At 54.1% G+C, this 14,182-nt stretch overlaps 1 protein-coding gene across 1 annotated transcript in view; it reads right to left on the reverse strand.

Moving 5' to 3' along the window:
* Nucleotides 1-14,182, reverse strand: part of CACNA1E (calcium voltage-gated channel subunit alpha1 E) — a 133,549-nt gene that overhangs the window by 36,354 nt on the left and 83,013 nt on the right. Inside the window, exons 13-23 of the mRNA XM_062581373.1 lie at nucleotides 13,376-13,488; nucleotides 12,952-13,064; nucleotides 12,689-12,820; nucleotides 12,277-12,349; nucleotides 11,762-11,879; nucleotides 11,324-11,391; nucleotides 9,733-9,830; nucleotides 5,096-5,698; nucleotides 3,756-4,039; nucleotides 2,097-2,256; nucleotides 37-166 (exon numbers count right to left, since the gene is read on the reverse strand). Coding sequence (XP_062437357.1) covers nucleotides 37-166; nucleotides 2,097-2,256; nucleotides 3,756-4,039; nucleotides 5,096-5,698; nucleotides 9,733-9,830; nucleotides 11,324-11,391; nucleotides 11,762-11,879; nucleotides 12,277-12,349; nucleotides 12,689-12,820; nucleotides 12,952-13,064; nucleotides 13,376-13,488 — 1,892 coding nt within the window. The remainder of the gene's footprint in view (nucleotides 1-36; nucleotides 167-2,096; nucleotides 2,257-3,755; nucleotides 4,040-5,095; nucleotides 5,699-9,732; nucleotides 9,831-11,323; nucleotides 11,392-11,761; nucleotides 11,880-12,276; nucleotides 12,350-12,688; nucleotides 12,821-12,951; nucleotides 13,065-13,375; nucleotides 13,489-14,182) is intronic.

The raw sequence follows: 14,182 nt of genomic DNA on the forward strand, positions 1-14,182 counted from the left end.
GGTGGGGTGGGGGAAGCACGGGAGATATGCAATCACTTTGTTGCGATCGGAGTTGGTCAGTACGGGATCCTCTGCTGCCAGGGCGATGCTGCTGGCCGCGATCACCAGGAGGATGCACATCTCGAAGTAGCGCAGGTTCACGATGTAGTGGCAGGCCCTCCGCACCCTGCCGGGAGACAGAGCACACCTGGCCCATCAGCCAGCAGTCCTCATCACAGTCTGCATGCAAAACCCACCCCACATCGCCAGCTGCCAGAGCAGAAAGATGGGCAGCAACAATCAAGGAGCAAAGAGAGGAAGCCCAAGGCTGGCTCGGGCTTGTCCACCCCTTTGCTTTGCTATCCTGGCCCAAAACACCCTGCATGCAGCCAGAGCAAAGCAGTGATAAATCAGTGTACTCATCCTTCCAGCTTCCTGGTGCTGGGCAAGTGCTGAAAGGGCACAAAGCTAAGCTCAAAAAATAAAGAAATGTGCAACAAGCATTGAAGAAAAAATCACAGCTTGCAATTAACAGCAGGAGAGTTCTCTTGGGGTTCAGGGAAGGACACTGGTGTTAAAACTCTTCTAGACAACCTGATTATCTCCCTTTCCAAGGGGATCTCCTTTTCCCCAAGGTGATGTGTAGAGGCTTTCATAGAATCATAGAATCAGTAAGGTTGGAAGGGACCTCCGGAGATCATCTAGTCCAACCTCCCTGCTCTGCAGGGTCACCCAGAGCATGGAAGACAGGGTTGCATCCAGGAGGGCCTTGAATGTCTCCAGAGGAGGAGACTTCACAATCTCTCTAGGCAACCTGTTCCAGTGCTCTGTCACCCTCACAGGGAATTCCCCGTCACAGTCAGGCAGAACTTCCTGTGGTTCAATTCCTGCCCATTGCCTCTTGTCCTGTCACACGGGACAACTGAAAAGAGTTTGTCCCCATCCCCTTGACACCCTCCCTTCAGGTACTTATACACATTGATAAGATCCCCCCTCAGGCTTCTCTTCCCCAGGCTGAAGAGGCCCAGCTCTCGCAGCCGTTCCTCATAGGGCAGATGCTCCAGACCTCTAACCATCCTCTTAGCCCTATGCTGGACTCTCTCCAGTAGCTCCATGTCTCTCTTGTCCTGGGGAGCCCAGAGCTGGACACAGTACTCCAGATGAGGCCTCCCCAGGGCTGAGTAGAGGGGCAGGATCACCTCCCTACACCTGCTGGCAGCAGTCTTCCTAATGCACCCCAGGATACCATTGGCTTTCTTGGCCACAAGGGCACATTGATGGCTCACGGTCAATCTGTCATCCACCAGCACTCCCAGGTCCTTCTCTGCAGAGCTGCTCTCCAGAAGGTCAGCCCCTAGCTTGTACTGGTGCCTAGGGTTATTTTTCCGTAGGTGCAGGATTCTGCATTTGCCCTTGTTGAACCTCATGAGGTTCCTCTCTGCCCAACTCTCCAGCCTGTCCAGGTCTCTCTGAATGGCAGCACAGCCCTCAGGTGTGTCAGCCACTCCTCCCAGCTTGGGATCATCAACAAACTTGCTGAGAAGGCACTGTCCCTTCGTCCAGATCACTGATGAAAAAGTTGAACAGGATGGGACCCAGTACTGAGCCCTGGGGGACGCCACTAGCCACAGGCCTCCAGCTAGACTCTACACCACTGATGACGACCCTCTGAGCTCTGCCTTTCAGCCAGTTTTCAATCCGCCTCACTGTCCACTCGTCTAACCCACACTTCCTGAGCTTCTCTAGGAAGATGTTATGGGAGACAGTGTCAAAAGCCTTGCTGAAGTCAAGGGACACAACGTCCACTGCTCTCTCCTCACCTACCCAGCCAGTCACTCCATCATAGAAGGCCATCAGATTGGTTAAACAGGATTTCCCCTTGGTGAATCCATGCTGGCTACTCCCAATCACCTTCTTTTCCTGCATATGTCTGGAAATGACATCCAGAATGAGCTGTTCCATCACCTTACCAGGGATGGAGGTGAGGCTGACCAGCCTGTAGTTGCCTGGGTCCACCTTCTTGCCCTTTTTGAAGACTGGAGTGACATTTTGCCCCATCCAACCCTCCCCAGTCCCAGTACTAGGCTCATGGTATAAAGGACAAAGAAATATCTCACGGATTTGTTGTGCTGAAGATGAACATGGAACTGTGAGGCACCATTGCTTTGCCCGTCTCACTTTTTTCCTTCTTCCTTTTCTTCTTCTCCATCTCCTCCTCATCCTCTTTGGTCTCTGCCTCCTTTAAGGGGCTGGCCTCTCCGTCTGTCTTGTTGCTAACTGCAAACAAAAAAAAAGTAACCACAAGAGCCTTTGCCTGGCCTTGCATGCAGACAGCTGCACAAGGCAAGCACACAGGCAATAGGAACGTGGTGCCAGGCACCATCAACAGCTGCTCTGCCGTGGGCACAGACGGCAGCCTGCCCTGCCTCCAGTCACGCCCTGCTGTGCTCCCCCCAGGGGCTCCCGAAAGAGTCTTGCAGCTACAACAGCTCCGGGCTCTTCAGCATCACTACGGCTGCTGCAATGCGAATGCAACAAAAATGAATTATGCACCTCCTGAGCAGCCTGAGAATGTCACTTCCACGCAGGGGGAGAGCACGCACATGCAATCTGTGAGCTTTCTGCTTTACATTCCCACTTCTAAGTTGTGCTGTTGCAGAGAGAAAGATCAGAAGGAAAGAAAAGACACAGGCTGCTAGGATGAGACAGACCAAAGGGGTTTTAACAAGACCAGCTTGTGCAGTGCTGTTTAATTAATAACAGTTTAAAGCAGCTCACCTTGACAGCAAGGATGCGTTTAGAGGGTTTGAGTGGCAGCAAGCTGGGCGGAAGCTGCTGATGTGTTAGGAAAAACAGGGGATCCAAATGTTTTGCCCAGGCATTGGCAAGGGGAAGTGGGGGGGAGGGATAGAAGGAAGGTGGAAGGATGCATTAAACAAAGGAGGAGACAGGAAGGAGGTGAGAAAGGGATAAGGAAGAAGAGCTCAAGGGAAGGGGAGAGGAGGTGAGAAAACAGCAGAGACAGTAGGAGGAAGAAACAAAAAGACAAGGACAGGAGGCCCAGCACAAGGACGAGAGAGGGTGGATGCAGCACGTTGCTGTATCCTGCCACAGCAGCCAGGCCTGGCTTTCCAGCACAGCATCTCCCCAGACAGGCTTCCCAGGGAGGGATGTGGGCTCAAGGCAACGCCACAACCACCTCTGGCTCAGAAAGCTCCCGCTTGAGGACATTCCCTGCAATGGAGCTGTTTTCACAAGGCACGGCAAGATCAGAAGAGAGACTGCAGTTTACACCACACACATCAGCTTACTCCAAGCCCAAGTGAGCTGAGTCAAACTGGAGGTCTCCATCTCCACCAGTGCCAGCACTGTTATACTAGAAACAAGCTACCAAACCAATGCCCTGGGCCTACAAGGGCCAGCTCAGACACACGAAGAAGGGAGGATCAGAGCCAGAAGACCTGAGTGGAACTTCACTAGTCTTTGCCCTGTGGTTTCCTATTGGTGCCTCAGCTCTGGCCGGCTGCAAGCCGTCCCCTCTCACGTGAGCCCAGCCATGTCCCTGGTGCATCAGCATGGCATTCTGGGAGGGCTAAGGGCACCGCTTGTCTTGGCAAGGAGCACCACAAAGATGGCTGTCCCACATCAGGCTACAGATGTGGATGGGAAATGAGTCACACAAGTGACCTTCCAACCCCCCAGAGAACTCCTAGGGCACCCCAGCCCCACAGGGGAGCCGAGATACGTGGGCTCAGGAAAGAGAGACAGGTCCTCACTCTGTACCACAGTGGAGTCTTGGACATCGATCATGATGGTGGTGCTCTCCGTGGCCTTTTCGGTGTTGGCAGTGATGGAGGAGAGGTCAGGCTCGCTCCTGCTCACAGCACGACTTGCCTCCAGCTGTAGGCTGCCCAGCAGGGCTTGTTCACTGGTGTCGAGGCTGCTGCAGTCCTGCTCAGTGAGGCTGTCGTTCTTCCCCTGGCCCAGCTCGGGCACAGCTTGCCGGGGGCTTCCCTCTTTGGTGGTCCCAACCAGCTCGGCAGCAGAGACCCCATTTGTCCTGTAGGAGGGAGGGGAGGAAAGGAAGGGAGAAAAAGAGAGGGAAGAAGAAAAGGGGACAGCACCAGGAAGGAACAGTGGGAGAAAATGGGGTGAGAGAAGAGATGAAGTCAGGAGAAGAAAGATTAAAAGCACAGGGAGCAATCACCTCCTTCAGACTTGTTCTTGCAGTTCTTGCATCAAACACCAAGTCACTGCCCAAAAACCAGCTCCCACTCTGAGAATTATGGCAGAGTCCCCCTCCGAGGCTTCCTGTGCTTTTCTTTCTGCCTCAGTCAGTTTTTCTCCAGTCTCTCACGTGGCAGATCGGGATAAGCTCACCTACAAGTAGCCACAAGACTACAAGATCCCTTCTCTTGGCTACAAACACCAAGGGCAGAAATAACAGCATTTTACAGAGCTCATCACCCCATGATATGGCAGCTCATCGCTTCCCTGAGGCCACTCAACTCCTCCAAGACACAATGCACATGGGTCCCTCAAAACCCTCTCCTGGCTGAGAAGCTTGGAGGAGATGGGTTGCAATCCAGGAGGAGAGGTCAAAGGAGTACTCTCCTGTTTTGATGCTCTTCAGTAGCCAAGGACAGGCAATGCATTCCCAGGCTGCAGAAGCCCTGAAAGCAGTAACCTCCAGAGCACGAAGAGGGAGACGTCATGCCCGTTTCGCTCACGTGGAGTCAGACGAGGATACGCGCTGGACAGCATGCAGGGAGGAGGGAGTCACTAAGGCTCCAACTTGGGGAACGGGGGAATTCAAAGAATTGGCTTCAACGCTGGCTCTCATTGCATGACACAGAAGACCAGCAGAGATGGGGACACGCGCTAAAGGGACCCTGGGACAGGCTGGGGGCAGGGTCAGGAATGCGATAAAACGAAAATTAGCTCCACAAAAATTAGATGTAGAAGAAAGAGAGAGAGAACAAAAGAGAAAGAAGAGGAAGTGCTGAGAAGCAGATCTCTCCCCCAAGGCAGACTCCCACGCAACCCCTCCACCTCCCACTCTGCCACCCCAGGGGACAGGGCGTCTGCAGGAAGCAGCAGGGGCAGCAGCAGGTACCTGGTGGTCTCCTGGCTCGCCTCCGGCTCCCCCTCAATCAGCACCTCGGTTGCAGCAGTGGCCCCGTGCCGGTCCCCGTCCTGCATCCCCTCCACGGGGCCAGTTTCCTCTAGGCCTGTTTCCTGGCTGGCCAAGCGGCTCTCCAGGACCCCAGTGGGCTCCTTCCCTTCAGTTCTCACTTTCCGGTGCCGGCTACGCCGCTGGCTCTGTCTCAGCCGGGCTCTGTCCTCGATCCCCCCTCCGCCCCCGTCCTGCTCGCCCGGCTCGCAGTTCCCGTGGCAAGACTTCTGGTGCCACGGCTCCTTGTCCCGCTTGGCCCGGGGCGACGGGCTCCTCCTGTCCTCGCCGGGGTTGGCCCCTGGCGCCGGCTGCTCGGGGCCTTCAGCTGGCGGCCGCTCGCCCTTGCCGCTCTGCTCCTCCTCGCACTTGTCCAGCGCGACGCCTTCCCCGGGCTTCTTCCTCCGGAAGATGCTGGCGTGGGGGTTGACGAGCGGCGGCTCGTCCTTGTTGATGCCCTCCTGGCTGGACATCTGCATGTGCCGCCGGAGCTGGCTGGTGCGCTGCTCCCACACCGACATGTGGTGCCGCCGGCGCCGCTCCCGTCTGCAACGGCGACGGCAAGGGGGTTGGTGTCCCGGCCGCTGGCACGCACCCCCATCCCACCCCGGCCCGCCCCAGTGACGAGACAGACCCACAGGCTGGGGACATCGGGGACGCGCTCGAGCCCCCGCACACACAGAAGAACGACGTGCCCGGCCTGCGGACGTGCGACAGCTCAGCTGCGGGGGGAGGACGGATGGCCGCCAGCGCCAGCACCGTGCCCACGCTGGCCGTGCTGAGGCCGGGCTGCGCTCGCTGCGCCGAGGCCCGGCCTCTCCTCCGGCGGAGAGGAGCCCAGGGCGAGGACGGTGCCGAGGCGCCCAGCCCCAAACTCGGAGGAGGGCGCAGGGCCGTTTACTGCGTGGGGCTGGGGGAGGAAACGCAGTCACGGGGGCTACGGGCTCAGCTTCTGCTCAGTTACCGGCCCTGCAGCGTCCCTCCCGTGCCGGAAACGAGGCAGGAGTGGCGCTTTTGCCCCTTCGGAAGATCGCAAGGTGGAGGAGGCCGCCCCTTCCGGAGGTTTACGGCAGCGCCTCCAGCTCATGAGGAGCAGGACGGGGCCCCGGCGAGCGCCCGGCCCGGCCCGGCCCGGCCCTCGCTCGCGCGCCCCGACGTGCCCCACGGCCTTCGGTGCAACCTTCGGGCGTCACAGCCACGAGCGCCCCGGAGAAGACGGACACGTCCTTCCCGACGGGCCCCTCGGCACACAGAAACGCAACGCGGACGAGCGCGCGGGCGCGCGGCCCTGCACGGCCGTGCGCGAGCGCAGAGGGGCTGGGCACACACGAACCCACAGACACACGCACAAACAGGGGTACGAAGGGGCGCGCACGCCCACGCGCGCCGGCGCCGAGGCGGCGCGCGCGCACGACAAGCACACACAACACGCAACGCCGTGGCCCACATACAGGTGGCTGCTGCGCGGCTCCCACATCGACATGTGGTGTCTCCTTCGCCTGTCTCTTCTGGGGAGGAAAAACAAACCAGTTCAATCGCCCCCACCCCGTCCGCGGACTGCCCGGGGCTCTCGGCGCGTCCGCCGCTGCCCGTTGGGATGCCCGAGCACGCGAGCCGGCAGCAGCCCCCCTCCGCCCGCCCGGCCGGCCGATCCGCCCCGCACGAGCGCCGGCTACCTCCCCGGGTATTTAACCACCCTTCTGTGCTGCTCCCACTGCAGGAAGAAGGGCTATTTGATTCACTTCTAGGGAGCCACACGTTAATTTTACAGTGGAAGCAATGCGTCAGGCCAGCCAAGAGCCGCTCAGAGTCGTCAGCACAGGGTGATGCAGCAGTGTCTGCTCTCCGGAGACAGCAGAGAGGAACACGGATCTCCCCAAGAAAGCAAGGTACGAGCGCGGCGCTGAGGTCTTGGCAGAGCCCGTTCCGCCCAAGTAGCCCCAACACGGAGAGACGCCTAACGCGGCCGTCAGTGTCATTAACCGCAGCCTTCAGGCGGCTCATGAGACTCAAGACTTTACCCTCAGTCTCAGCACACAGAAGATTCAGATCTGCACAGCTCTAAGTAAATAGCCACAAAGAATATGCAAATGCACATGCAGGGATTTACATCTTCTGCTGATCCATATGTGAACGGCATATGCGTGTGCAAGACACGCAAGCAAACATGTTCCACACACGTGAACAAGAGCGTGTGTGTGCGGAACAGGGCGTATCTAGCTGCTTTCACGCAGCTCCAACACCATCCCCAGCAGCCGGGTCAATCACGGTGGCTATTGCTACACGCGCAGGAACAGCCCGGCACCACGCTCGAGGCACGAGACTGCACCTACACGGCCCTGCGTGTGCAGACACAGCTCGCGCAGGCTCCCTCCGCCTGGTGCACGCTACTATTCCCACAGCGAGCGGCCAAGCCTTCAACGGCGACCACGCGCCACAATAGGCAGCAACACGTTACTGCGTCCACATGCGTCCATCTGGACGCCCACTCATCAAGCAGCCCCAGCCATCTGCACCAATGGCGCCCGTGTGCAAACACGGTACTCCAGTCTGCACCACAGCCACCCACGCCAACCTCGCCACGTGGGAGCACTCGCACCGAACGCAGCCGGACCTCGCCGCACGCAGAAACCCATGTACCAAACCTGCCTGCCTCCGGTACCCACATACAAACGAAACCATCTGCGTCTGCAAACACCCAACCACGGAGACCAAATCTGCTTCGTGATTGGAGTTTCCAACGGCCCTGCGGCACCTGCTCTGCTCTTGCTTGCCCCTTGCTGCGATTCCCCACCAGCCCTGCCCCAGCTGCCGAGGAGTGATGGTAGCACCAAAGGGACATCAGAACTGGAGGTGAAAGTGTTACCCTTGCAGCACTGCACACCCTTCTCTGCCCTGGAAATTAATAAGTCTGATGGGGGGGAGGGGGACTGGAAAAAAGATCTGCAAATATCAATACCTCCCATTTCAATGCCACTAAAACAAAGAGATAAGGTTAAAAAAAATCCATTTTCTTCACTAGCTGTATTTGATAATGGCTATAAAATTCTAGCAAGGATGTGCAGCATGGACAAATCCTTTATATGCCCTAATATATTCTATCTTCCCCCTCTTCTGTCATATGTGCCTATTTTCAAGCCTTTACTGCAACCTAAATCCCTTCATTCCCTCCCTTTATCCAACACGTTCACATTGGCAGCCAGAGCCAGCCACAACGCACAGACTCTAAGATCTCAAACCTCCCCCCAAGTATCTTCCCATCAGCCTGTGAGGAAGAGACAGTGGCCAGGCCCAGATTTACATGTTGTTATGAAAATCACTTCACCTCCTGCAAGCCAGGACCGTGTCTGCGGCTGCTTGGAGACTAGGCAGGTCTTAGAGATACCCTCTGGCCCATGCTGCTATTCAAAATGTCAGACGTGCCTGCAAGCTCCTGGCCTTGGACCATCGCAGCCCACTGCTGCAGAGCCAAGGAGTCTGGGGAGCTTGGGCAGTTCCTAGCAAATCAGATGAATTTCGATGCTTTCTCTAACCCCGCTGATCAGAGCTCATCTGAAGACACCAGCCTCTCTTGGCAAATTTGCAAGACATGCTGCAGTGTACAAACTTGGCTTCGTTTCAAAGCATAACGAAACCCAAAATTCCCTGGGAAGGAATTCTATTTAAGAAAAAAAAAAAAAAAAAAAAAAAGTCCTTTCAGCCGTACCGAAATGTACTGCTTTGGAAAACAAATCAAAACGCCTCGTTCCAATGTTGACTTTGAAAGTTTTATGTGATTTAGACCATATGATACTGCAAAATAAAGGGGGGGGGGAAGCATCTAGAAAGGAAAAAACAAAACTTTCTTCTGCTGAAATGCAGAGATGGGGCTTTTTAACACTTTGTCGGAGATTTTATGTGGTTTTGTTTTTTTCTTCCCCAAATCAAATTTCTGTAAAATCAAATGTGATTTTGCAAACCTGTTCCATTTCTCATAACTGCATTTGCTATCAGAAAAGGAGCCTGGGGGAGATTTCTGACACTGCTATTCCTCAGACTCCTTTCTTTCCCCTATATCCCTGGCTACTCTCCTGCACCTTGGCCACAAAAAATTCCAGATGGGAGCAAATGTCACCAGTGTTGTTTCTTCATCCTCAAGAGACGACCGATCTTCCCTTCTCCAGCCTCCTTCCCTATCCCTGGCAGCAACCCTGAGTGTCTGAGCTTTGGAGCAGAAAGCGTCTTTTAGCAGATTCATTCCATACACAAGCATTGAGGCTCCTGCTTGAAGGAGCAATTTGGCAGCCCCAGGTCCTTCCTGGTGGCCTCGTCTCGCTCACTGCCCTGATACCTCTCTGAAAGGCACTGCTGTCTGAAGGGTGCCCACTCACATAGCTACCCATCCATCCTTAGAGAAACACCCTAAGAGGAGGTCAGCTCTTGCAGGGACTTCTCTCTTGCCCAAGTGAGCAGGCAGCACCCCAGAGCCAGCTGAGGCTGGCCCAGCTTTAGGGGCACAGACTTTAGGGCAGCAAAACTCAACTTGCCCACGTTGGGCTCAGGGGGCACTGGGGTGGCAGTGATGGGGGTCAGTCACTCACTCGATAGCAGGCATATTTGGGGCGGACATTGGGCTGACTTCTTTGGCTTTCTGAAGGGCGTGCTTCTGGTTAAAGGCCTCCTCTTCCTCCTGCTCATCCTATGGAGAAAACAGAGTTGCTTAGTGGGATGTTGGCATTTCAAGGAAACATGCACCCATTAGAAATAGCAAGGGCCACACGGGGTTACCTTTGACACCAACAAAAGACCTCACGCTAGGCACAGGGGAGAACGGGGGAGCAGGCACCTGTATTTCCAGGGATAGCCTTTCTTTTCTTCATGTTACAGGAGCACAACTTCCTCACTGCAACAAATCTTTCTGAAGGCGTCGACGCTACTTAAGTAAGTGAACTCAACCTGCTCCAGGCAACAATTGGGCTGTGCGAGCTAAAACAACCCCAGACAGTATAAATCTGCACAGCTCTCTCCTTCACAGTCACAGGGGCGAGACAGGCATCACCCTGGTGGAGTGGGAGGCAAGAGCTCCAAGAATGACCTCGGCAGAGATCATATTACTTTAACAAGCACAGTTGTGTCATTGGGTGAAAAAATTTCATTAGGAGCCATTAATCCTCATTCAGCTTTTTCAAAAGCTCAGTGTTCTCTTAATTGACACTTCAGAGCCACCAGGCGAGGTACAGCACACGAGGGACAGGGAAACCTCGCGATCAGCATGCCCCAGCGCTCTCCTACCCTTCTCATCCGATCGGCAGCCAGCAGCTCTTGGAAGCGCCACCTGCACTAGCCACAGGAGGCAAGGCACTCCCCCATGTGCAGCCCCAAAGACAAATTAGCACCACAAACTCTCCACTCCATTTCCTCTGCTGCTAATGGGTCAGATTTACACCAGCAGGGAGGCCCCTTGGGCAGCCCAGAGGATGTGCATAATAGGCACAAGCTCTGCAAGAAATGGGCAGCGTGGGATCTCTGATCCTATTCAAAGAGCAGCAATGATGCTTGCAGCTTTCACCTACTCACCATTATCCAAATGGTGGCCCAACATTTCAGCATTCCCCAAATATTTCCCAGCACAGCCTTAAAAGCAACCAAATCCAATAACCTTTTCAAGCACCATCCTAAATTGCATCCTAAATCATGTCCACTGCCCCACAGGCAGATGGGGAATAAATATTGACATCACTGAAAAGCGCTTCACACTTTGCATCTCCAGGGTGCTTGACAAATAGTCATCTCTGCATCAGACCCCACCAGAGAGATGAGGGTTATCTCAATCTAGCCTGAGGCAAATAAAGTCAGCAAGTTTAAATGGAGAAACAGTTTAGCCACACTTGATGTGAAGTGTGGGTGCTCCTGAAGAGACGTGAGACAACAGGTTTAAGTACCTTCCTGAATCAAGGTCCAACCAGCTTGCACAATAATATGGGCTTGTGTTTCAGGAATGCTCCTGGAGGAAGAGTCCTCACTTCCAGTTTGACCTGACCCCTTTCAAGACGGTCTGAGCTTAGGGAGAAAATGGCCTTGGCTCTGAAGAAACCATGGCCACAAGTGCTGCTCTTAGTGCCTTTCCTGCTCAGCCCATCCTTCGCAAGCTTCACACCAGCAAGAGAACAAAATCGAGCAATTAGGACGTACCTTGGTGAGCTCCTGAGCATTAGCCAGGTTGTCCACAGCAATGGCCAAGAAAACATTCAGCAGAGTATCTGCAAACAGCTAAGGATGCACAAGTCATGTGCTAAGGGCATGGTGCCAACAAACACCTAGGGAGAAGGAGCCCAAACTCTGGCTCTGGAGGTTCCTGACCAGCTCGGTGAGTAGCAGCTGAAACGACAAACTCCTCCCACATCCCATACATATAGCCCTCGGGGTGTGGGAGGCACAAGCTTTTCCTGACAACCTCCTTCTGTGTGTTTGAAGGTCTGGAGCTGCCCCACATGTGATGAGACTCCCTTGGTTGGGAGAGAGCTACATCTCTGAGGAGAAATAAGGAGTGGGTGGACAGGGTGAATGCCCCTGGAGAGGAAGATGAGAGGGAGTTCTCTCTCACTAAAAGCACAGCAGCCAGGTGGATACAGTTTCCAAACAAGGTGAGGACAATGAAATAGATGGAGGACCACATGCCTGAGCGAACACCTCCCTGGGAGCGAATGCCGTTGTACATCACCTCGTTCCAGTCCTCACCCGTCAGGATCTGCACAAAAACAAGCCAGCAGCTCTATTACCAGTGCTTTCTTGTGACCTAAACAGCCCACTGGATCCATCCCACCCATGTGCACAGGGTAGAGACCCCATTCAGAGAATAATCTAGGTCTACAGCTGCAGTACTTGAACAAGAAGAAGAGAACAGACTCTCTGATGAGAGGTCTCCTCAGAAGAGTTTTGAAACTCTTCCACCTTGCATAACAGAGAAGAGTCATATCCTTTGTTATATGGGAGGAGACAGAGGAAGAGAGTTACACTGCAATGGAGAGGAGCTTCCTTGCTTTAAAAAGCTCCTTCCAGACAGGGGTCAGGATATGACATCTGGGAAGAGTCAGCAGATGGTTCCAATCCATTTGCTTGGTGTTCCAGTACCACCCTGCTCCTACCTGGAACACTGTCATGATGGCTGCAGGGAAAGTGTCAAAGTTGGCTGAAGGTGTCCCATCAATGAAATTAAACCTGAAAGCAGAACCAAAAGGACATAAATAAGCTGTAAAAAAGTCATCAAATTAGAGACTGCTATCCTCTCAGCTCTCTTGTGTTCAGAATGACTTTTCCTCACTTTAAGGAAGGTCTCCTGAGCATTTGGTGCCAGAACCCAAAATGCATCCTAGACAGAAGGGCCCATGCAACCCAGAAGGACTCCCCCCTGCACTGAGAAGGGGCTCTTAAATGGGAGAGGTACCACTGCATACTAAGGTGCAGCCTGCAGTCTTCCTAGGCTCCCAAGAAGGCATCATCATTTGGCTTTGAAAACATCCAGCGAGGTTTCTCTACCCCAGACTTGCAACAACCTACCTGCCTCCAAAGAGCTGCATTCCCAACAGGGCAAAGACTACGATGAAGAGGAAGAGGAGGAAGAGCAGGCTGATAATAGATTTCATGGAGCTCATCAGTGAGACCACCAAATTCCTCAGGGATGCCCAATACCTGGAAAACAGAGGCATTGCTGGAGTGCAAACAGTGAGGCTGCCAGGAGAGCAGGACTGATCAATTTGGGCCACAAGCCAAGCTCCATGCAGGAAGGTGAAAGGCACCTGTTTGGTATGTTTGGTACATACTTGGTTATTTTAAATATTCGCAGGAGCCGGAGGGCTCGTAGGACACTGATCCCAAAAGAAGTCCCTGGTCTGAAGATAGCCCAAACCACTTCGAAGATGCTTCCCACTGTGACCTGAGAAGCAGACACAGCCATAAGAAACAGAGCACGTGCACTTTGAAGATGAGCACAGAGAGCTCAGGTCAGGCTGTAGCAGGAAATCTGCTTCTCATGTCTAAGGATCATGCACCCAGCGACCCTGCCCCAAAATCTGGTGTCTCAGCCCAGCAAGAGCAGGCTGTCCTGGGAGAATGGGCTCCCCTGCACTCTAAGAGGGCTGTCTCCCTTCTCTCCCCCGCCAGTGCCTTATGCTCTCAGTGTTGTCCCAAATCTGGTTCTGTTACCAGCCTGTCAAATATCCCCACAGCATTTTTGGGGCTGCTTACCCCACAGTCGAAGCAGTTGAAGGAAGAATGGAAGTAAAGGCGTGGCCCCATCCCATACATCTTTAGGGACATCTCCAGGAGGAAGAGCCCAAGGAACAGGAATTCTGCATAGTCTGAAAGAGAGAAAACCCAGATGCACAATCCTCAGGGGCACAGAGCTGTACTGAGTGCCCCATTTGCACCCATCAGTAGCCCATGTAGCACACCAAAAGGTGAGATAAGTCAAGGAGTAGGCCGCTTCTCCCAGTTTGCTCAGGCCAGTGTATGAGCTGGAGGAAGCCTTTCTGTGAGGAGCTAACTTGCAAATAACAGAGCACCAACCCCACAAGTTAATGTTTCAGGGCAGGTGCACTGGTGCCCTAGGGATTTCTGAGAAGACCAGAGATGACTAGCATGGGGCAGGGCAGCTCTTCAACATTATACGACAGTGGCTGGGGCATCAGCAAAGATGTTAACCACACCACACTGTAGGGGAATATTAGCAACCTGGATGTAAATCATTGCATATCTGGAATTTGGCCAGTGTAACTGAGGCAAACAGCCAAGAGCCAGTGAAAAGCTCCTCGAGCTATTTCAAGAACATTAGCAGGTAAGAATCTGGCTTTTCACTTTGTCCAAAAGATGCTTCTCACCACAATCAGCTGCCATACCCCACTGTTGTGCTGGGATCCCAGCAGGCCTGAGCATGCAAACCTGGTGCTTGATGGGGACACTCTCAAGGTGAAGTTAGAATAAAATGGCTCAGAAAACAGCACTCTCCCTACTGCAGCAGCTCAGGATTAATACATGACTGCCATGGGGTTGACC

The sequence above is a fragment of the Rhea pennata genome, chromosome 8 (assembly GCF_028389875.1).
Source record: "Rhea pennata isolate bPtePen1 chromosome 8, bPtePen1.pri, whole genome shotgun sequence".
Classification (NCBI taxonomy): Eukaryota; Metazoa; Chordata; class Aves; order Rheiformes; family Rheidae; genus Rhea; species Rhea pennata.